At 25.0% G+C, this 25,103-nt stretch overlaps 2 protein-coding genes across 2 annotated transcripts; both read left to right on the top strand.

The window, feature by feature from the left end:
* The first annotated feature begins 8,794 nt into the window (after positions 1 to 8,794).
* Positions 8,795 to 10,312, top strand: LOC122508521 (trichohyalin-like). The gene has a single exon (XM_043621934.1). The coding sequence runs from the start codon at positions 8,795 to 8,797 to the stop codon at positions 10,310 to 10,312; it is 1,518 nt and encodes a 505-aa protein (XP_043477869.1).
* A 139-nt stretch (positions 10,313 to 10,451) lies between these two features.
* LOC122508520 lies at positions 10,452 to 13,733 on the top strand. Its single transcript, XM_043621933.1, has one exon. The coding sequence runs from the start codon at positions 10,452 to 10,454 to the stop codon at positions 13,731 to 13,733; it is 3,282 nt and encodes a 1,093-aa protein (XP_043477868.1).
* The last annotated feature ends 11,370 nt before the right edge of the window (positions 13,734 to 25,103 follow it).

Genomic DNA, 25,103 nt, shown 5'->3' with positions numbered 1-25,103 from the left:
ATATTAATTAAAATAAAATTGAAAAATAATATTTTGAAATGAAATCGAAATTTTACAAATTTAAATAAAATTCAATATAGAAGGAATGGGAAAATTCTTTCTGCTCAAATATTTTTAATTTTAATATTTTTAATTAAAAAAAATTATTTCAAAAAAAAAATGAAATTTTACAAAATCAAATAATTCAAATTATTTTTTTTTTGTTCAAATGAACGAAGATTTTGATATTTGAAAATGAACTTTTTAAATAATTGAATGTTAATAATTAAAAATTTTTAATAATTTAATAAATTTTCTGTTCAAATATTTTACTTTTAATAAAATTAAAAAAACATTTTTTGAAAGGAAAAGTAATATTTTGTAATAAAATTGAAATTTTACAAATTCAAATAACATTCAAATGAACGAAAATTTTTTTCTTCTAAATAATATTCTTAATTTTAATTTTAATTAAAATAAAATTGAAAAAATAATATTTTGAAATGAAATCGAAATTTTAAGAATTTAAATAAACTTCAATAGAAAGAATGGGAAATTTTTTCTGCACGCAAATATTTTTAATTCTAATATTTTTAATTAAAAAGAATATTTACAAAAAAATGAAATTTTTCGAAATCAAATAACTCAAATTATTTTTTTTTTTTGTTCAAATGAGAACGAAGATTTTGATTTTTGAAAATTAACTTTTTGAATAATTGAATGTTAATAATTTTTTAAACTTTGAAATATTTGTATTTTTACAAATAATTTTCGAGAATATTCAAATGAATTTTCCTCGCGATTTTTAATTTCAAAATAAAGTGAAAATTTTTCAAATTTCATGCAATTTTGTTATATAAAAAGTGTATAATTTTAATTAAGTAATTTTTCATCCGGCACTTTTGACAAATGACACTTTATATATATAAATATATACATATGATAACTAATTGTTGGCATTACACAAAAATTTCACAAGCAAAAAAAATGTGTCACGATAGCAAAATTCCTGTGGAAATTTTATATGATATTTGCCATCTTATATATAAATTCATACAAATTTATTTTTTCTTCTCTTTCAGCGAAATTTGATTGAATCCTATATGTATAAAACACTTGCACACGTGCCAATTTTAATGAAAACAATAATTTGTCAATTGTCAACGCACTCGAATATTGTATATAATTAATCTATTCACATAAAGCAATCTAAAATTATTTGCAGACTTGAAGAAAAAAATTTGCGTCTGGATATATATAAATATCATTCAATATATAATGTATATTTTCACTTTGAAATTCAAACTTTAAATAATGAATTCAATATATTATTTTATTAAAGTTCCTTGAACTTCTTTTCTTAAACAAAAAAATTTTAAATAAAACGCCTGACGAAACTTTAGTATATACTCTCGAATTTAATATTTCTATTCAACGAATATTTTATACTTTTCATGAAAAATCAAAACTATGAAAAATGGGAAAAAAATTTCAAATACACTCAGAAAGAAATATATTTGTAATAATTAATTTTTGGTAAAATCAACCAAATAAATATATTGTCTAAACCAAACATTTGATTGGTTCAACAAAAAATTTTGCCTCAGTTGACTGAATTCTTTCTTTGAATGCAAAATTTATTCAAATCAAGAGTTTAGTTAAATCAAATAAATATTTATTCAGTTTAAACAAACTTTATTTAGTGTTGTCACAAAAATTTTATTTTTTATCTCCCTGGCGTTTCATTGATTTCTAAATTCAATTATTTAAAAATTGAATAAATTTATTAAATAAATATTTAAATACATAAATAAAGTAATTATAGAATAATCTTCTGTTTTTCTACCTGAAAAATTTTTTTTAAATTCCAATTCCAAACCTTCTGAAATTTAATAAATTTAAAAAATTATAACTCTAATCCTTCCAAAATCCAATTATTTTCTACATAATATTTAAGTAAACTTTATTTCTAAATCAATTATTTTTAATAATTTTCCGAAAGTTCTTCGAGAATTATTATTATTTAAACAATTTTTTGTTATAATTCTATATTTCGAAAATGTAATTAAAAAAAAATTATTTAGTTTAAAAAAATTTATTTAACCCAAAAATAAGATTTATGCAACAAAAATCAAAATAAAATTTTTGATTCAAAAAATTACAGTTTTTGATATGGAGACAAAAATTGAGACGAAAAAGGAATCAAAACGTTGCATTGGAAAAATTTTGAAGCGTTTTTTTGTCTCAGTTTTATATCCTTAGAGAAAAAAAAAATTTTCAATTTTTAAAAATTCGCTTACAATTTAATAAAACTCAAGATTAAGATCTCTCACCCGGCGGCGAATCGAAATACTATTTAATAATCGGAATATCAATTGAAAAATTCAAAGAGGAATTCTTCTTCGCTATTATTTCGAAAGAATATATATATATAAGATAAAATGCGCGCGCGCGGTATCAAAAGAGAAAATATCTTTAAGATAATGATTATTTTATTCTGCCAATGAACATAACGTGGAATATTCAAATAAATTAATTTCAATTAAATAATCCAATTAAAAAATATGTATACCATAATTCAACTGTAAATTGGAGTCAGATTTCAGATTATTTTCAGTGTGTGTAAAATTGCTCTTCTTGAAAAGGAAGATATCTCTCCTGAATAAGAAATAAAAATATCGCGCAGGATTGCTTTAGAAATCTCGACGTCAGAGATATAGAAGAGACCTCTCGTATTTTTTTTCCTCCTTTTTTTTTAATTTTATCTCGTATGTTTGCTTTAACTCTATATCTCTTGTAATATCTGCAATCTGCATTGAGAGAGAGAGAGAGAGAGAGAGAGAGAGAGAGAGAGAGAGAGAGAGAGAGAGAGAGAGAGAGAGAGAGAGAGAGAGAGAGAGAGAGAGAGAGAGAGAGAGAGAGAGAGAGAGAGAGAGAGAGAGAGAGAGAGAGAGAGAGAGAGAGAGAGAGAGAGAGAGAGAGAGAGAGACCCCTGCTCAACTGTGAGATGGATACAGTTACAAGGAATTCACACTTTGCAAAGAGAGAGAGTAGACTGCAATCTTATTAAGTCAAAGGGTATAAGGGATCAAGGCACGTGGTGGGCACCTGTTGGCCTGTCCAACAGACATCGAGAGAGGGAGTGTCTGTATGTATGTGCAGTGAAAAAAAAAATTTGACTCAAATAAATTACTTGTCTATTACCAAGAAAAAAAAATTATTTGAATCGAAAATTTTTATTTCAATCAGAAGTAATTGTTTCTAAACAGAGTTGATAAAAAAATTTGAATTTGTTTTTCCCTCAATTTTAGGGAGAATTTTGACTTTTTCCCTGATCTCTACACTATAAATTTTAACCAGTTAAAAACAACCTGATTTGTAAAGTAAAAAGTATACTCAGTCACTGATTCAAATAGGAATATTTCTACTGATCATTTAGTTAAAAATAACTGACAACCATACTTAAAAGTAAATTATATATTTCAGTAAATTTTTTTAACTGAGGGTCATTTTTGTAATTTCATTTTTACTTTCACTTTAATTTTGACTTTCAATTTACTAGATATTTATAATCATAACTTCATTTTTACTTTCACTTTCACAGATTTTTATAGTATTTCACTTTTATTTTCACTGTCACTTTGATAGATTTTTCTTTTTACTTTCACTGTAATTTTCATTTTCAGCTGGATTATTTTTTTCACTTTAATTTATAGACAGAAAGTAAAAATAAAAATTTATCAAAGTAAAAATGAAAATAAAAATAGAAATTTATCAAAATGAAAATGAAAGTAAAAATAAAAATTTTATAATAGTGAAAATCAAAAATCTTTCAAAGTGAAAGTGAAAAAAAATCTACCAAAGTGAAAGAGTGACAATAAAAGTAAAAATAAAAATTTTTGAAAGTGAAACTAGAAATTAAATTACATAAACGATACACTTAAAACAATTAGTCGAATTTAACTATAATACAAGCAAAATTCTTACAAAAATTCAATTATTTTTAATAAAATTTCAGAATATTAAATAAAATTTTTTAAAACTTCATTTTTTTAACAAAATTTTACTTCAATTTTTGAAAATAATTGAATTCTTGCGAAAAATATTTTTATATTTATGAAAATAATTCAAGTCATAAGCAAATTTATTTATTTTTGAAAATACTTGAATTTTTTTGAAGAATTTTATTTAAATATTGGAAAATAATTAAATTGTTATAAAGAATTTTATTGTTTACGAAAATAATTGAATGTTTTTGAAGAATTTTATTTAAAATTTGGAAAATAATTAATATTAATTTCTACAAAGAATTTTACATTTTCAAAGAATAATTGATTTCCTGCGAAGAATATTTATTTATTTGTGAAAATGATTGAATTTTTGCAAAGATTTTTTTTTATTTTTTCAAACATAATTGAATTCTTGAGCATTTTTTTTTTTTTTTTTTTTTTGAAAAAATTTGAATTTTTTGAAAGAATTTCATTTAAATTTTTGAAAATAATAGAATTTCCGCAAAGAATATTTTGTTGTTTATAAAAATAATTGAATTTTTGCGAAGTTTTTTTAAAAAATTTTTTGATAATAATTGAATTCTTGAGCAGATTTTTTTTTATTTTTGGAAATACTTGAATTTATTTAAATTTTCGAAAATATGTGTATTGTTTTCCAAAGTTTTATTATTCATGAAAATAATTGGATTATTGCAAAGAATTCAAATTAAATTTTTGAAAATAATTGAATTTCTGCGAAGAATTTTATATTTTTAAAAAATAATTGAATTCTTGTAAAGAGTTTTAATAAAATTATTTAAAATAATTAATTTTTAGCGAAGAGTTTTACATTTTAAGAAAATAATTGAATTCTTACATAAAATTGAATTCATACGACGAGTTTTATCTAAATTTTTGAAAATAATTGAAAATCTGCGAGGAATATTATTTTATTTATTAAATAATTGAATTTTTGCGATAATTTTTTTGAAAATAACAGACTTCTCGATGAGATTTTCTTTCTCGCTTTCTTTTTAAAAATACTTAAATTTTGTTCAAGAATTCTTTTTGAATTTTGAAAAATAATAGAATTCTTTTGAAAATTTTATTATTCACAAAAATAATTGAATTATTCCGAAGATCTTTATTTTAATTTTTGAAAATAATTGAATTTCTGCGAAGAATTTTATATTTTAAGAAAATAATTGAATTTTTGCCAAGAGTTTTATTTAAATTTTTTTAAATAATTAAAATTTAGCGAAGAATTTTCCATTTTAAGAAAATAATTGAATTCTAGACAATAATTTTATTAAAATTTTTAAAAATAATTGAATTCCTGAGAAGAATGTTTTTATTTACGAAAATAATTGAATTCTTGCTAAAACTTTTAAAAATTTTTTGCAAATAATTGAATTTTTGAACAGTTAATAATAATTATTGTACTTTTTTCCTGAATGAATAAAAAACAGAATGAAAATTTAATGTCCATAAAATTTTTTTTCTAAAAGTGAATATTTTCAGAATAATTTTAAAAAATAATTTTTATTTTTTTTGGATTTCCAGAAAAAAGCCACCTACTTGTATACATTTTCATCCAAAACATAAATTTGATTAACTACGGCAGTGAAATTTTGTAATTTTTTAAAATTCACAGATTGATAACTTTCAAAGAGTTTCTTTCAGAAAAAAAAAATATATACATTTCGCTACAAAATTACATTATTGTTCACTTTTTAAACACAAAAATCTTTGTGGTTTCAGTTTCTCGGCTTTTTTAAGGGTCTCCTTCGTACCACAAAGATTTATTTCTCAAAGAAATCAACTGAAAAGGAAATTTTATTTTCTTCTTTATGTATACATGTTTTCTAAAAGAGCGCACGCTTCTTTAGAAAATAGATGATGAAGAAAAAAAAACATCCCGAACACTTTTTATTTAAATTTCAAAAAAAATATTCACTCGTGTCGAATTCAAATTCATTTCATTTTATAAAAATTATTTTTATATATCATCGACACACTGCATATCAAAAAAAGACAAAGAACTAGTACAGACCTTGATACACTTCATACTATTGAGATCATAATGTCAAAAATCTTGACCTCTCGTCATAGAAGCAAAGAAAAAAAAATTGACATTTACCATCTGATCGAAAATAAGACATTTGAAAGGGCGAATTATTTTCACCATCAAATATTTTCCATTCAGAAAAAATATATTTTCTATGATTTGAATAAAGAAAAAAAAATAATAAGAAAATAAGTGTATAAAAATACAATAGAAAAAAAATTTCTAAGGAGATCAATAAAATTTTTGCAAATATCGAGAAATTTTATTATTTTATTATGAAAAAAAAAAAAATATTAAAAATTGATTCCTTAACAGTGAGAATCGACCCTTCAACCTAGAGCGGCGGAACAAAGGAAGTGCGTGAGATGAAATGTATTAGACAGAGAAGGGGAGATTTTAGAATAAAAGAGCGAATATAACAGAGGGTTGGGTGGGGGGAGGGCAGAAATTTGCCGTTAGGTTATAGGCGAACCCGTCTGTGAAAAATAAAAAAATTCAATGGTCGAGAAGAGTCTCTTCTACCTGTTCAAGGCGAACCACCGCGTCGTTTTACGTCGAAAACCTTCGACATGGCCCACTTTTTTCTCTACTTTTCCATCGCACTTCTCGATTATCGTTTTAGGAACTAAGTAAAAAGGTAATTTCATAAGATTTCTTTTTTTTTCTTCTTTTGCCTCTCATTTTTCTATTTTGCAGATAGAGAGCGAGGAGAGAGAGAAAGAGAGAGAAAGGACAAAAGCAAACCACTTCACAAATTCACGGAAACAATTTCACACCCTCTTCAAATATATACTCGAAAAGAAAAAGAAATTGTTCTCAATTTTGTGTTCAAACCAAAAAAAAAAAAAAACCCTATCTTTTATTATCGACGAATTTGAAAAAGAAGGAATTTTTTTCTGTTATTAGACGCGATGGGAAACAAATATTATTATTGCTCAAAGTGGAAAGAAATTTTTTCTAATAGTAAAGAGAGGTCAAATTGTTACGTTTATGGCATGGGAGTGGGAAAAAAATATTCTCTCCAATTTAAAAGTAAATAATAATAATAATTTTATATTTTATATTAAATTGTTAATTTTCTCTAATATTTAATATTTAATTTTTTAATTAGTAAAGTAAATAAAAAATTTATCCTCTAAGAGAAATTATTTATTTTATTTATTTAGAATCCCCACCATTGTACTTTGCATTTGCTTCACTTCGTTTGTGAGAGAACTTTCATGCCATCTAGGCGGTGAATTAATGAATTGTATTGGCGCGAAATTCAAAACGGAAAAATTTTATTTAACAATATATTAATATTAAATTTAATAAATAATTAATTATTAATAATTTATATCAATTAATAAATTATGTTAATTAATCATTTATATTAATTAATCATTAATATTAATTAATAATTATTAATAATCATACAAATTATAAAACTAAATGTATAAAGTTTGTATATACCTAATATTTGCTTTCCAAATACAGAATTTATGCAAATAAAATTTATGAGAACCGATTTTTATTTTCAAAAAAACAAATCTGAATAACAGTTAAAATTTAACTGTTATTAAATATTTCGAATATTTAGTAAATTTTTTTAAAAAATACGTTAAGTGTCAATGGCAATTCGCACAAGTGTAATTCAGTAAAGATTAAAATTGAGTTAATTTAAAAGCAGAGAACAGTAAAACATAATTTTCTATCGTAAAATTCTTCAAATTTTTTTTAAGATTATTAAAAAAACTTCTAAAGAAGTTATTTTAAATATCAATATTTATTATACTGCGTATATATATTACTTAGTGAGTAATATATATATTTTTGTAATATCAATTTTTGTCAATAAAATCTTTTTGCAATTTCGTAAAGTAATCTACTTCCCTATTTAATCTTCTTTCGAATTAGCAAAATATTCTCTAATTTATATAGAAAAATAAACTTTAACGATTAATCTCGAATATAAAAGAATAATTTACATAAATTATACAAATATTTAAATTATACAATTCTGCAAAAGTATTTTGATTTAGAATTTTTTTTTTTTTGCGCAGAACAGTTTTCTCTTAATTTAAAAAAAAATTGGATTAAGTGATAAATTTTAATACTTGCTTGACAATGAGAAATATTCCTCTATCAAGGAAAAATTTTATTTCCTCCAAATATAATGTGTTTGAGTTAAATAAAAGTATATACTTGCCTTAGAACCTATAAATTATTTATTTGTTTCAAATAAAAATTTTATTCGGTTCTAATAAAATTTCTGTTTTATTTAAATTTCATTTTTCTTAAATTTTATTAAACTTTATTCAATTTAATTCGAATTTTTATTAAATTTTATTTAACCAGAATAAATTTAGTTTTTAATTTATATCTATCAAATAAAATATTTATTAGGTTAAGTAAATAAACAACCTACTAAATTATTTATTTGAGCTTTTAAAAAAATTTCCATTCGTCGAAAATAAAGTTTTGATTCTTTTAGGTAAATTTTCGTAAATTTAAATCTTTCTTTAATTGAATTTCATTTTAATTTATATTAAATTTAATTTAATCAAGGGGACTTCCGGTTTGAGTAAAGTGGCATGTGCACGCGTCTCGAGAAACGCTCTCGCTATATCCGTAAAAAAAGGGCTTTCTGGTTGTTACGATACATAAAAGTGTTGTGAACGATTAAATAAAGGGTTGTGGACTGGATAGCCGTAATAAGTGTTGTGCGGGGTGTTGTGTAGGACGAAGTGTTTTGTGTAGAAACTTAGAAAGTGAGGTTATGAACGATTTGATGATAAGTGATTTGGAGGCGCTTCAGTCGGTTTCTGGGACTTCCGGAGAGAAACCGAGCGACGCGAGCGCCATCCAGAGTCCATCGAAAGAACTCACGAGTGACTTACGAGATTTAATATCTTTTGAGGAAACTGTCGCAGAGGATAAAGAAGGAACAGGCGAAATAGGCAAAAAAAGGAGAAGAGGCAGACCGAGAAAAGGAGAAAACGGAAAAGAAGAAACAGGAATGAAGAATCTAGAGAATTATTGGAAAGGATTTAGTAGTACAAAGGCCGGAGGTGACAATGAAATCGAAGAAGGCAAAGATAAACAGGTAAATGAAAACGAAAAACAAAAAGGAGAAGACAATCCCAAGGTTGTGACCGGGAATGGCTTGCAAACTGAGGATGTCAATTCTAACCAAAGGCAGGAAACTTTTAGCGAAAAAGCTGATAATGTATTTGTAACGACGAAACAATTAATAAGAACACCACAGAAAAACAATATACATAACAAGACTACTCAAACAGATACAAAATACAAGGCAAATGAGGAAGGAAAAAAAGATTGTCCGGAGGAAGATAGAAGGGATTGGGAATCTAAAATAGAAGAAAAGTGGGAGTCGCGATTGGCACAATTGGAAAGTCTTATGCGAACAGAATTTGAGACGATAAGGAAGGACTTGAAGGAGAGAAAAGAAGAAGAAATTAAAAAACAAAATTTCCACGAGGAATTAAAAAGAGAGAATACAAAATACCGGGAGGAGATTAAAAGATTATATAAACTAATCGAAGACCAAAACGAAGAATTAACCTGCGTAAAGGAAATTATGAGAAAGGAGAGAGAATACAAAAATATAAACAATAGGCAAACTCTACAGAAAGATAACTTTCTCGAACATGATAGATCAAATATGTCGAATACAACAGGGCAACAACGTTCACAGACACGACACGAGGAAACAGGAAGAGAAAATGACTTGAGTAATCAATGGGCAGAATTTGAAAGTGCAAATCCAACTCCGACAAATAATAATCAACCTATACAGCTAGGCGAGGAAAACTGGGAAGTAGAGAAGAAGGAAAGGTGGGCGAGGAAGAAAAACATTATAGTGATAGGTCTAACATTGACAACAAGGGAACGGAAAGAGGAATTCGAGCGTTGGATCTTGAATGTGTTGAAAATAGAGGTAAGAGTAAACGCTATGGAAAGAATTAAAAATGGTTGGAGAATTACTTTAGAAGAATGGACAAAGAAAAGGGAGATTATGAGAGAAAAAAGGAAATTGAATCGATTAGGATGGGGTGTTTGGATCATGGATGATCTAACAGATCGACAGAAAGATATCCAAGATTTCCTGGAAGAGGAGGCTGATAGATGGAGACAAAGAGGGAAAGAATCAAAAGTCGTGTATCAAATGATACAAATAGAAGGCACTTGGCTAAAGTGGGATGAATTGGAAGGGGAATTAAGATTATGCCAGGAAAAAGATGACAGGCGGAACATGCGGAGATTTCGAGACTAAAGAAAAAGAGCAGAAAGCTAGGGAGCTGACGATAATTCAATTCAATTCTCAAGGATTAAGTAATTTAAGGAAAAATTGGAAAGCTTTAGAAGGAGGAGATGTGATAGTTATTCAAGAATCCTTTGTAGAAAAAGATAAAATGGAAAAGGTTTTAAAGAGTTTGAACAAAAATTATTGGTGGCAAGGAAAAGCAGCAACCCGAGAGAAATCAGGACGAGGAAGAGCAGGAGGTGGGCAATTAATAGGAATAAAAAAGAAACTGAAGATGGAGTGGTCAGTAACAGAATGGGAATTCGGTTTGCAAATAGTCATTAAAAAGGACAATAAGATTAATTATATAATAATCACAGGATACAATAACAAAGCCTCAAACATTAAGAAATTCTTGAAAGTTTTAGACGAAAAGCTTGATGATCTAGAAGGCACAGAAGCAAAAATAATTGTAGCAGGAGATCTAAACGCCAGAATAGGTGAAGAGCAAGGCGTAGCAAATTGTGGGATGGACGAGGTAAACGAATGGCCACTTAGGAAGTCTGAAGATAAGGAAATTAGACAAGAAGGCAAAAAACTTATAGATTGGTGTGAAAGGAGAACGATGATGATCATGAATGGCAGAGCTGAAGGAGACGAGGAAGGAAAAATAACATGTGTAGGACATGGTATGGGACTGGGAAGTGTACTTGACTTAGTACTGATTAAAATGGAAGAAGAAAACATACCAGAATGGTTCAAGGGACTAAAGATATCTCCACAGGAAGGCTCCGATCATCTAATGGTATTTTACAGATTAGACTGGGGAGACCCAAGGAGAGAAGAGAACACAGAGAATCTGAGGAAGAGAACTAAATATAAACTCCGATGGAAAGCGGCTAGAAGAGAGGAATACAAAGAAGTGAGTGACAAAATATGGGAGAAAATTAAAGAAGAAACAGTAGCAGCTATGGAAGGAATAGAGGACTCTATTAGCATAGAAACGAAGTGGCAGAAAATTAAACAGATAATTAATGAAACGGCAGAAAAAGTAAATATGACGTCAAAAGGAAACTACGCTAGAACGTTTGAAGATGGATGGGACAATGGTCAATATCGAACAATGAGGAAGAAACTTTTTAAAAAATTACACGTTTTTAGAAAGAAAAGGGATTGGAGCAGCAAAATGGAATATTTGACATGCAGGAAAGAAACTGCAAAACTACGAAAGGAACTAATAAAAAAGTGGATAGATGACAAACAGAAACAGGTGCAAGAAAGCAAAAATTTGTCGGAATGGTGGAGAGCGATGAGTTGGTTCAGAAAGAAACGGAAATGTATAGAAAATAATATTAGTGGAAGAGAATGGCAGGCACACTTTGAGAACTTGTTGAATGAGCAACCTGAGGGGATTGAAGAAATGGAAAGAGAGGGAAAAAGAGAAGAACCAAGAGAGGACGGGATGGCAGAAGAATCAGAAGCTTTAAATAAACCTCTGGAATTTGAAGAAGTGCAGAAGGCTATGGGAAAATTGAAGGCAGGAAAAGCAGCAGGAGAGGACGGCATTACAACGGAATTTTTGACAAACCTGTCTGATAACGGTAAAGAAGAGCTGTATAACTTAATTAAAGAAATCTGGGAAAAAGGAGAAATTGTGCAGGATTGGAGAATGGCAATTATCTTCCCTATTTACAAGAGTGGGGACGAGAATCAAGTAGGCAATTATAGAGGGATCTCTCTACTTGATATTGGATATAAGATCCTGGCTACAATAATGGCTAGTAGGTTAGGAGCGTGGCTAGAAGAACAAAATAAACTGACGGAGGCGCAAGGGGGCTTCAGAAGCAAAAGAGGAGCGGCAGAACATATTTTTGTTTTAAACACATTGATAGGCAATAGACTAAGGCGAAAGGGCGGCAAACTATACACATGTTTTGTTGATTTCAAAAAAGCTTTTGACAGAGTTAATAGAAAGAAATTGTGGAAAAAGATGGAAGATATGGGAATTAAAGGAAAATTCTTAGAAGTAACGAAAGAGATTTATAGAACAACTTGGAACGGAATTCTAATAGATGGGGAGGTGACAGGAAAGTTTGAAACAAATAACGGGGTACGCCAGGGCTGTCCACTAAGTCCAATACTTTTCAACATCTTTATAAACGATCTGGAGGAAACGCTGACTGAAAAGAAGGAAGGAGGAACGGCGGTAGGATCAGGCTCAAATCATGGAGTGAAAATATTTGTACTCATATACGCTGATGACGTGGTGCTGTTAGCGGAAGACGGCCAGGAACTGGAAAGGATGCTGAAGACTTTAGAAAGGTGGTCGGATGAAAACCAGCTGGAAGTGAACACGGACAAAACGAAGATTTTGGTCTTTAGTAATGGAGGCAGGAGAAGTAAAAAAGAGTGGAAGTATAAAGAAGTGCAATTGGAAATTGTACAAAAGTTTAAATATCTGGGTTTTTGGTTCACTACCAAGAATAGTTACAAAGCACATATAAATAAGGCAATAGGAAAGACGCAACTGCTGATAAATAAAGTCTGGGGGGAGACTATGAGGGCGGGAATCACTGACTTAAGAAGGAAACTCTACTTTATGGATTCAACAGTGAAAGCAGGAGCTATGTACGGTGTAGAACTGTGGGGTTGGAGCAGACGAGAGGAATTGGAGAGGTTGCAGGGAAAATATACTAAAATGAGTATGGGTTTAGCAAAGAACACGCCAGACTATATCTGGAAGCTCGAGGCAGGAAGAAGGAGCATTGAGATCGAAGCATTTAAAAGATCGATCAACTTCATGATAAAAATATACAAAATGGAAGAAAACAGGTGGGTAAGGAAGTGTCTGATGGAAGAAATTAGGGCAATTAAGAACAACAATCCATCCAAGTGGGGGAAAGATTTGGAACGGTGCTTGAAGAGTCTAGGAGACGGTCAGATTATTAATCAACTGTGGGATAGGAAACCAGTGGAGGAAGTCGAGGCAAGAGTTAGGCAGCTAATTAAAGTTAAATTGGAACAAGACGTACAAACGGACTGGTCAAAGGTGGATAAATCGTCCTTTTGTGAATATTACAAATCAATTAAAGAAGGAATAAACATGGAGGTATATTGGGGGAGGAAAGATATGTCAAAAAGTCAAAAAGAGGGCTGGGCTAGATGGAGATGTGGAAATGCAATAAAAGAAGAGAAAAAGGGCTTTTCAGATAGATCCTGCAGAGGGTGCAGGTCGGAAAAAGAAGTTTTGGAACACGTAGTCCAATGTGATACCGTTCTCCAAGAGCTAAAAGCAGACTCCAAAACATGGTGGCAAGATTGGAGAGGCAAAAGTGCAAAGGAACTTTGGAGGAGTAGACTAATTGAGGGATTGAAAGGCAATTGTGATAAAAACCTGTGTAAGAATCTAAATGAACTAGAAACAATTTTACGTAAGAGAGTATTAATGTAAATGTAATTTATAATTTCTTTTTGTGTATTGACATATATATATATATTTATATACTATATTAATATTTTATATTATATGTTTATGTAAGTGTGAATAAGAAACCAAAGGCTGGAAGAGGATGTGAAACAATAATTTGTAACATTAATGAATAAAATTCTATTCTATTCTTAATAGAATTTTCGAACAGAATTAATTTAATCAAGTGAAATTTATTTTAGACGAATAAAAAGTTTAGAAAAACTTACTCAATTTAAAACAAAATTTTTTGAAACAAATAAAATATTAAGAAAAATCTCCTAAATTACTTATTCGTTGGAATAAAAATTTTATTCGGTCAAAATATAATTTAATTCAACTATTTATACTTCTTTATTGTTTAAAATTCGAGTAAAAAGGAAAATCCTTCTCAATTTTTAAGAGAAGTTGGGACTATGTGACCATAAAAATAAGAGAATTCCTCTGCCATTGAAAAAAAAAATTGTATAACAAAATAGACATCTTGTCTTTGAAATATAACCTATAAGAACTTTCATAAATCTCCATCTGCGTAAATTGACTGAAGAAATAGCTTCCGCTATTCTTTCACAGTCTGCGAATTTTATATGAGACCAAATAATCGTTCCTAAATGTGCGGTTTTACCAGGATTTCACAAAACCAAATAGATATTCCTCTATAGATACCTATACTACCCCTATAGAACACCTATCTACTATTTTAACGATTACTATTTCAAAAAAAAAATTTTTTCACGTCCAACTTATTAACCACACAGAAAAAAAACATTAATTCTTTATAAAAAAAATTATGAATTAAAAAAGAAGTAAGAAAGTAAATTTAATCCAATTACTTTCATCAATAATGAAATCTTCAAAAGAATTCAAGTATTTTTAAAAATTTAATAAAATACTTTAAAAAAATGTAAGTATTTTCAAAAATAAAAAATCTGCTCAAAAATTCAATTATTTTCAAAAATTGTTTTGGACATTAAATTTTCATTCTGTTTTTTATTCGTTCAAGAAAAAAGTACAATAAATATTAATTTCATAATAGAATTTTAATTAAATTTCTGGAAAGAATTTAATTATTCTAAAAATTTTTTAATGAAATTCATATTATTATTAACTGTTCAAAAATTTAATTATTTGCAAAAATTTTTTTTTAATTTTATCACGAATTCAATTATTTTGGCAAATAAAAATATTCTTCTCAGGAATTCAATTATTTTAAAAAATTTTAATAAAATTATTGTCAAGAATTCAATTATTTTCGTAAAATGTAAAATTCCTTGCAAAAATTCAATTATTTTAAAAAATTTAAATAAAACTCAATTATTTTCTTAAAATGTAAAATTTTTCGCAGAAATTCAATTATTTTCCAAAATTTAAATAAAGTTCTTCAAAAAAATTCAATTATTTTCAATAAAACAAAAAATCTGTGGAAGAATTCAAATATTTTCAAAATTTTAAATAAAATTCTTTGCAATAATCTAATTATTTTCATGAATAATAAAATTCTGCAAAACAATTAAATTATTTTCCAAAATTTAAATAAAATTCTTCAAATAAATTCAAGTATTTTCAAAAATAAAAAAATTTCTGCTCAAGAATTCAATTATTTTCAAAAAATTAAAAAAAAACCTTTGCAAAAATTCAATTATTTTTATAAATAAAAATATATTCTTCGCAGGAAATTAATTATTTTCTTAAAATGTAAAATTCTTCGCAGAAATTCAATTATTTTTAAAAATTTAAATAAAATTCTTCAAAAAAATTCAATTATTTTCAATAAAACAAAAAATCTGTGGAAGAATTCAAATATTTTCAAAAATTTAAATATAAATTTTCGCAAAAAGTCAATTATTTTAAGAAATAATAAAATTCTTCGCAAGAATTCAATTATTTTTTATAATACAAAATTCTTTCCAGAAATTCAATTATTATTCAAAATTAAAATAAAAAATACTTCGCAATATTCTAATTATTATCATGAATAATAAAATACTTCGCAATAATCTAATTATTTTTATAAAATAATAAAATTCATCAACTTAATTCAATTATTTTTAAAAAATTAAAAAAAAATCTTTTAAAAAATTCAATTATTTACAGAAACTTAACAAAAAATATTTGCAAAAATTCAATTATTTTCCATAATTTAAATAAAGTTCTGCAAAAAAATTCAATTATTTTCAATAATACAAAAAATCTGTGGAAGAATTTAATTATTTTCATGAATAATAATATTCTGCAAAACAATTCAATTATTTTCCAAAATTTAAATAGAATTCTTCAAATAAATTCAAGTATTTTCAAAAATAAAAAAAAATCTTTGCAAAAATTAAATTATTTTTATAAATAAAAATATATTCTTCGCAGGAAATTAATTATTTTCTTAAAAATCTAAAATTCTTCGCAGACATTCAATTATTTTCAAAAAGTTTAAATAAAAATCTTTGCAAGAATTTAATTATTTTTTAAAATATAAAATCCTTTACAAAAATTCAATTATTTTCCAAAATTAAAATAAAATACTTCGCAATAATCCAATTATTTTCATGAATAATAAAATTCATCAACTAAATTCAATTGTTTTCAAAAAATTTTTAAAAAAATTTTCGAAAAAATTCAATTATTTTCATAAATAAAAAAATATTCTTCGCTGGAATTTAAATTATTTTAAAAAATTTTAAATTTTAATCAAAACAAAAATGTTTTATTTTTTATGAAGATAATTATTGTTTAAAAAAGGAAATAAGAAAGTAAAAAAAAGAAATTATTTCTAAAGACTATCGTCTTTAGAAATAAAGTCGGATTTATTAATAATTTTTCAAAATTGAAAAAATTTTCTTTTTCTGGAAAAAAAAGTTCCTTTGTTAGTACAAAGGAACTTTTATAGAAATTAGAAGAAAATTTTTTATTATTACGATTTATCTATTGATCAATTTCTTAAGAAAACAATTTTTACCGCACACTGCATTGGTATTGTAGAGAGAAAAAAAAATTCTTTTTTGTCTGAGATTCTTTGGCATTTTTCAATATTGGCGCAAGGCGAAATAAGAATCCTCAGACTAATCCTTTTCAGGTAGACAGAGGTTCCATTCACGTAACCTCCACAGTCTGAAGCTTTACTACTATATATATACATATATACATATAATCAAACGGAAAGTGCAAACTATCTGACGCCACTACTATATAGTTATATTAGGCATATATATATACATATGTATATTGCGGTAGACGTCTGGAAAAAATATACATGAATACCTCGAAAAAGATTTTTTCAAAGATTAAATCTCATCAATAATCTAAATTTTTCTATCTTTTTATAATCATATCATTTCACATCATTCCTCACTGAATTATTATCAAATTGAATTTATATTATCAGTCATGAATTATCAGACTTTTTTTTATCATACAACTAATAATTGCTTGTCACTTTCAATGTCAAGATGTTAACAAAAAAATTTATTGATAAATGTTTAGAAATGTAACAAAATTTTCACCTTGAAGAAATAAAACAATTTAGAGAAAAGGTGATGGAAAATTTTTGAAAATATAAAAAAATTGATTGATAATTATACGTAATAAAAATTGTGGACTACGATCAATTGGCATTTAACCAAATTTTCAATTAACTAAACTGCTAATCTAAAATTCAATTATCTTTATAAATAACAAAATACTTTTCTAAAATTCAATTATTTTAAAAAATTTGATTAAAATTCTTAGCAAGCATTCAATTATCTTCTTAAAATATAAATTTCTTTGCAAGAATTCAATTATTTTCTTAAAATAAAAAATTCATCAAAAAATTCCAATTATTTTCAAAAAATTTAAATAAAATTCTTCAAAAAAATTCAAATATTCTCAAAAATAAAAAAATCTGCTTAAGAATTCAATTATTTTCATAAATAAATATATATTCTTGGATGAAATTCAATTATTTACTAAAATTTAAATTAAGTTTATAAAAAAAATTCAATTATTTTTGTGAATAATAAAATTGATAAAAAAAAATTTAATTATTTTTCAATATTTAAATAAAATTCCTGAAAAAATTAAAGCATTTTCAAAATTAAAAAAATTTGCTTAAGAATTTAATCATTTTCATAAATAAAAAAATATTCTTCGCAGGAATTCAATTATTTTCAAAAATTTAAATAAAATTCTTCGCATGAATTCAATTATTGTCTTAAATAGTATAAAATTCTTGGCAAGAATTAAATTATTTTTAAAAATATAAAATTCTTCGCAGAAATTGAACTATTTTCATAAATTTAAATAAAATACTTTGCAATAAAATCCAATTATTTTCATGAATAATAAAATTTATCAACAGAATTCAATTATTTTGATAAAATTAAAGAATATTTTTCACAAGAATTAAATTATTTTCTTAAATATCATAAAATTCTTCGCAAGAATTCAATTATTTTTTAAGATATAAAATTCTTCGCAGAAATTCAATTACTTTCAAAAATTTAAATAAAACTCTTTGCATGAATTCAATTATTTTCTTAAATATCATAAAATTCTTCGTAAGAATTAAATTATTTTTTATAATGTTAAATTCTTCTCCGAAATTTAATTATTTTCAAAAATTTAAATAAAACTCTTCGCAGGAATTCAATTATTTTCTTAAATATCATAAAATTCTTGGCAAGAATGAAATTATTTTTTAAAATATAAAATTTTTCGCAAAAATTAAATTACTTTCAAAAATTGAAATAAAATACTTCGCAATAATTCAATTATTTTCATGAATAATAAAATTCTTCAAAAGAATTCAATTATTTTCAAGAAAATTTTGGCTAAAATACAATTATTTTCATAAATAAAAATATATTCTTCGAAGGAATACAATTATTTTCAAAAATTTAAATAAAACACTTATAAATTCAATTATTTTCTAAAAATAAAAAATTCTGCTCTGAATTTAATTATGTTAAAAAATTTAATAAAATTCTTGTCAAAAATTCCAACTCGTTAAAAAATTCAATTACTCAAAAATTTGTTGATAAAATTCTCTATGAGATTTCCATTTTAAAAAACATTCAATTATTCAATAAATTATTTATTTTTGTATTTAAATATTTAAATTCTCTTAGAGTTTCTAATAAAAATTGATTTAAAAATGAATATTAGATAATAATCGAATATTAAAAGTATATTATAAATTTTTAGAAATAATTGAATTTTGAAAAGGTTTTCAATTAAAATATTTAAAAATTTATATCTTTCATGCTTTTATCTATATATCAATTCTGTATGTTTAATTTTCTTGAAAAAGTTTAATTGAATTTAATTATTTAAAGTAGAAAATAATAGTCGAAATGAAATGATTAAAATTATTCAAAATTTTTAAAAATTATTTAAGAAAATAATTTTGAAGAAGTTACAGTAAAATAATTCTTATACATTTAAAAGAATTTATTTGATTAAAAAAATCGATTACTTCATTATTATCAATTAAATATTTAATTGAATCAACTAATTTTTATTTAACTCGATTAATATGAAGAATCCAGCAATTGTATTAAAAAAGTAACAATTGGATTCATAGGCAAATTGAAAAAAAGATATATACCTATTTTTTTGTTTTTAATTTCCAATTGTTGAACAATAATTGTTTAAACAAATTAATAAAAATTTGGAAAAATTTGGAAAATTGTTAACGCTAATCGATTCTATGTAAAAATTAAGGAAGTTTTGCATGGGACATATTTTTCTCCAAGTCGTATTTTACTTATAAAATTGTTATAAACAAATTATGCTGGATAAAGGGTGTTTCATCTCAAACATAAACAAATGAATTTTAAGTAAAATTAACAATCGGATTCATAGACAAATTGGAAGAAAAGATGTACCTGTTTTTTTGTTTATAATTTCCAATTGTTAACCAATAATTGTTTAAACAAATTAATAAAAATTTTGAAAATTTTGAAAATTGTTAACGCTAATCGATTCTATGTCATTTTTTTCTCCAAGTCGAATTTTATTTATAAAATTGTTATAAACAAATTATATAATAAATTTTTAAAAATTGATAAATTTGTATTAATTTGTTTAAACAATTGTTGTTAAACAAGTGAAAATTAAAAACAAAAAAACAGGTACATCTTTTTTTCCAATTTGTCTATGAATCCAATTGTTAATTTTACTTAAATTCCATTTGTTTATGCTTGGGATGAAACACCCTTTATCCAGGATAATTTGTTTATAACAATTTTATAAACAAAATACGCCTTGGAGAAAAATATGACCCATGCAAAACTTCCTTAATTTTTTACATAGAATCGATTAGCGTTAACAATTTTCAAAATTTTTATTAATTTGTTTAAACAATTATTGTTAAACAATTGAAAATTAAAAACAAAAGAAAACAGGTATATCTTTTTTTCCAATTTTCCTATATGAATGCAATATGTTTACTTTTTTAATACAACTGCTGGTTTCTTAATTGGGTCAAAAAGTAAATTTTTTTAATTGCAAAATATGTTCAAAAATCAATTATAATTTTTGGCAGTTCACAAAGGTATTTATACTATTGCCAAGTGACACACGCAAGTGATTAGCGACTGCGGGAATAAAGTGACGTAACTTTTTTTTCAGCCTCGTATATTTTGCGAATGTATAATGGTAAAGATCAAGATTAAAAAAGGCGAAACGGAATGTTCGAAATAAATTAGGCGGGCGTTGGATATATCGATTAAAATACGATCGAAATATTTTAGTGTCTTTCAATGTATATATGAGACTATATTGAGAAGAGTAAAACATTCGATCCGATTACACAAACACACAACCAAACCACTTTTGCGCGGAGGAAAACCACAGTTACTTTGTAAATGAAAAAGAAAAGAGAAATTATAGACAAGTTTGACTGGTCAAAGCCAGGATCGAAAAATAAATCCACTATTTAAAAAAAAATTATTTGTATATAAGAGATAAGCGCGATTTGTTTTTATTTTTTTTTCAAAATGAAATTTTTTCTTTAATGAACACGATTTCTTGCTGATAAACTAAACGATCCACATATAAAGAAACAGCATTTCACGCGCACAAATACATTTGAAATAATTTTTGTCTCTCGCATGTCTGTGGGTGTCTCGACGACGTCCAAAAGTTGATTTAATGATTTTTCAACATTGTTGCAGTGTATATGTTACTAGTTTATAATTGACGTATTTATCTCTTTTTCATTTCTTGAATATAAAAATTTTCTATACAAAAGTATATGTATACATAGTTTTAGGGGACAAAATGAGTTTTCCATTTACCGACAATGCTTTATAATGACTTTAAACTGTCTGCCCTTATGTGTATGTATGCACATACAATGTTAGTAATTTGATAAAATCTCGTAAAGAGATACACGTATATTTATAAATTACCATGAATAATTACTGACTTATTGCGCCTCATTAATAACGTATTTAATTAGGGTTTACATGTAATTCATATATGCACGTCGTTATATTCAAATCAGTTAACTACTGACATAATGATACGGATATTATAATAACACAGATAATCATAATCTTAATTATATCGATATATACAAAGTCTTGATATATATAATTTCAGTTTTTCATCATTTTAATCTCAAGAATTTTCACTTTTTAAATAAAATACTGAAAGGAGGGAGGGAAATCATTTTTCTGGAATTTTCAGGTTTTTCTGGGTTTTTACATTTTTTGGATTTTTACTTTTCCTAATTTTAATTACCCTTAAATATTTTTTAGTTTAAATTCAATCTTTCTTTACTATTTTAATTTACTTTTGTATTCTCTGATTGTTCGACTTTTCATATCAATAATAATTTATCCGAAAATTGTGATTTTTATTCATTTTTCTTAAGTCACGGTTTTTGTAATTTTAAATAAATAAATAAACGTTTAAATGATCGAAATTTACTTGTTTCTTTTCCAAATTTCAATTTCACTATAAATAATATTGCGGTTCATGTATTAAAAATAATTTGTAAGGTTTAAAAACGTTTAGTTTAAACATATTTAATTTATTATTATTAATTTAATTTATTTATTAAACATTTATTTATTTAAACTATAAATTTGAAATTAGTGAAAAAGGTTACCAATTCGAATTGGTGACTGGCTTTTTGCTTTTAGATTATTAAATTTTACTAATAAATTAGTAGAAATAATTATTAGTAAAATTTTATTAATAAATTAGTGACTGAATTTTTGCCTTTGGATTAGTAAAATTTACTAATAAATTGGTAGAAAATTATTATAAATTATTATAATTAGAAATTAATATTCAATAATAAATTAGTAGAAATTACTATTTATTAGTTAAATTTACTAATTCAAAACCAAAAAATCAGGATCACTAATTCAATTTAGTAAGTATTTCAACAAATTCAAATTTAGTGAGCAGTTTCCAAATTTTATGGTTGCAAAACTTTTAAACTTTTATGTACACGATGTATTTATTCATTTTATTTAATTTTTCATTAAATACTATTAATAACTAATATAAAAATAAAAAAATAATAATTATACTACTGCTAATAATAAAAAAAATAATTTCTGTTCTCTAAATTTAAAATAGTATAAATCGTTTATTAATTTCAATTATAGTGACAGACTTTTTGCTTTTGAATTTGCAAATTTTATTAGTAAATAGTAATTTCTACTAATTTATTAGTTACATTTAGTAAATCAACAGCTTTTGAATTAATAAACTTTACTAATAAATAGTAATTTCTACTAATTTATTAGTAAAATTTACTATGATTCAAAAGTTTTTGAATTTTTTCTTTTGCTTTTAAATTAGTAATTCTATTAAACTATTAGTAATTTCGACTAAACTATTAGTAATTTCTACTACATTATTAGTAATTTCTGATAAATTATTAGTAAAATTTACTATTAAATGACAATTTCTACTAATTTCTAATTTAATCATTTCTACTAAATTATTAGTAAAATTTATTAATAAATACTAATTTCTACAAGTTTAATACCAAAATTTACTAATTCAAAAGCAAAACATTGTCAATTTTTCTAATAAATCGTAATTTCTATTAATTCATTTGTAAAATTTACTAATTTAAAAGTTTTTGATTTTTTTTCGCTTTGGAATTAGTAAACTTTACTAATAAATAGTAATTTTTACTAATTTATTAGTAAAATTTACGAATAAATAATAATTTCTATAAAATTATTAATACAGTTTACTAATTCAAAGCTTTTGAATTTTTTTGCTTTTGAATTAGTAAACTTTACTAATGAATAGTAATTTCTACTAATTTTTTAGTAAAATTTACTAATAAATAGTAAGTTCTACAAATTTATTAGTAAAATTTACTAATAAATAGTAAGTTCTACAAATTTATTTGTAAAATTTACTAATTAAAAAGCAAAATGTAGTCGATTTTACTAATAAATTGTCATTTTTATTAATTTATTAGATAAATTTACTAATTTCAAAGTTTTTGAAGTTTTTTCGCTTTTGAATTAGTAAACTTTACTAATAAATAATAATTTCTACTAATTGAATAGTAAAATTTACTAATTCAAATGCTTTTGAATTTTTTTGCTTTTGAATTAGTAAACTTTACTGATAAATAGTAATTGCTACAAATTATTAGTAATTTCTACTAAACTATTAGTAATTTCTACTACATTATTAGTAATTTTTGATAAATTATTAGTAAAATTTACTAATTCAAAAGCAAAAAGTAGTCGTATTTACTAATAAATTATAATTTCTATTTATTTATTAGTAAAATTTACTAATTCAAAAGCAAAACTTAGTCAATTTTACAACCACATAGTAATTTCTATTATTTATTTATTAGTAAAATTTACTAATTCCAAAGTAAAATGTCAATTATTAATTCAAATTAATAAATATTTTTACTAATTCAAAATAGAGAGCGTTTTTTGACTGTTATCAAAAAGAATTTCAATAACAAAGGATTCGTCAATGCAATTTCTTTATTTTTATGAGATTTTCGTGTACCGACAGATGTAGAAAATTATATTTTGGGTTTAAGAAGACAAAAAGTTCAAGATAAACTGATTTGCAGTGTGGATAAAAAAATTTTTGGATAATCGAAGTCCCACTAATGTTTAGTAAAATTAAACTTTGAACTATTATTATTCATAGTTCTTAATTAATATTGTTAATTATTTTAATATTCAATAAAAACATGAAGCTGTGGCGTCAATTCAAAAATAGCAAAAAATTGCAATCAGTAGCATATTTTGTTACTGTTTTTGAAATATTGATGGAGTTATCAGAATATTGAGGTACTATTGCTGCCATTTCTGTGCAATACTAAAAAAAATGTCACAATTTTGGCTAATTTATTGATATACTACGTACTGTATCACTGTTTCTCTAAGAATAACAAGTTGAGACAAAAAAGAAGCAAAGTTGTTGCATCTGAAACATTCAAAAACAGCAAAATAATTGTTTTTGAAATATTGCTGGAGTATCAGAATATTGAGGTACTGTTGCTACCATTTCTGTGCGACATTGAAAAAAAATGTTGCAACTCTGACTAATTTTACAGAATATTTGTATCGCTGTTTCTCTAAGAATATCAAGTTGAGACAAAAAAAAGTAGCAAAATTGTTGCGTGGCAACAATTTTGATAAATTTTTTGTCTCAACTTGATATCCTTAGAGAAACATTAATATAATGCTTCTAATGTTCCTTAAATTCTTGTTTCTTCACCCATTCTGTTATACAGTTTATCATCAGTCATTGCACAAAACAATACAGGACATTGTTATACATTCCTTTCCGTAACAATGCATAATTTTTGATTCAAAATTATTCAAAATTTAGCAGACCATAATATAGTCTAATAGAATTTTCTATGTTTGCCCTGATTGTTTACCGAATTATTAGGTTAATAACTAGATTAATTAGTTTAATAATTAATAATTATTAACCTAATTAACTGTTTAATCTTTAATAAAATTTGTAGTCGTCCCGTTAAAGGAAGTGGTCTACCTTAAATGAAAGTCTCTCTAATTTTCATTCCGCAGAATAATCTCAACTATGGCGGAAGAATTAACACCCGGACAGTCTTAGTTGCCGGTATGCAAATACGATGATAAGTTGGTTCGCATATATACGTAACTTCACATACCTGCGAGCATGGGTGAGGTGTACCTGTTATCTTGCGCACATATGCATCCGCAGGAATTTGCAGTTCTCAGCGTTAACCTTGGAGGAGGCTAGACATCGCCGCAGATAGTCAGATACAGTAATACAGTTTATGCAGCATTTGAACAGAAAAAAGAAAAAAAAAAAAAAAGAAAACAAAAATTGTTCTCAACAAGAGTACATACGCACCTACACACAAGATTTGCTCCAGAT

Source organism: Leptopilina heterotoma, unplaced genomic scaffold, assembly GCF_015476425.1.
Source record: "Leptopilina heterotoma isolate Lh14 unplaced genomic scaffold, ASM1547642v1 Lhet_54, whole genome shotgun sequence".
NCBI lineage: Eukaryota > Metazoa > Arthropoda > Insecta > Hymenoptera > Figitidae > Leptopilina > Leptopilina heterotoma.
Note: the sequence above shows the minus strand (reverse complement) of the source record. Positions and strands in the feature narration are given on the sequence as shown.

Bases quoted from the DNA above. Each gene is read 5' to 3' on its own strand.
- LOC122508521 (XM_043621934.1), top strand. From the start codon at position 8,795: ATGAACGATTTGATGATAAGTGATTTGGAGGCGCTTCAGTCGGTTTCT.
- LOC122508520 (XM_043621933.1), top strand. From the start codon at position 10,452: ATGGAAAAGGTTTTAAAGAGTTTGAACAAAAATTATTGGTGGCAAGGA.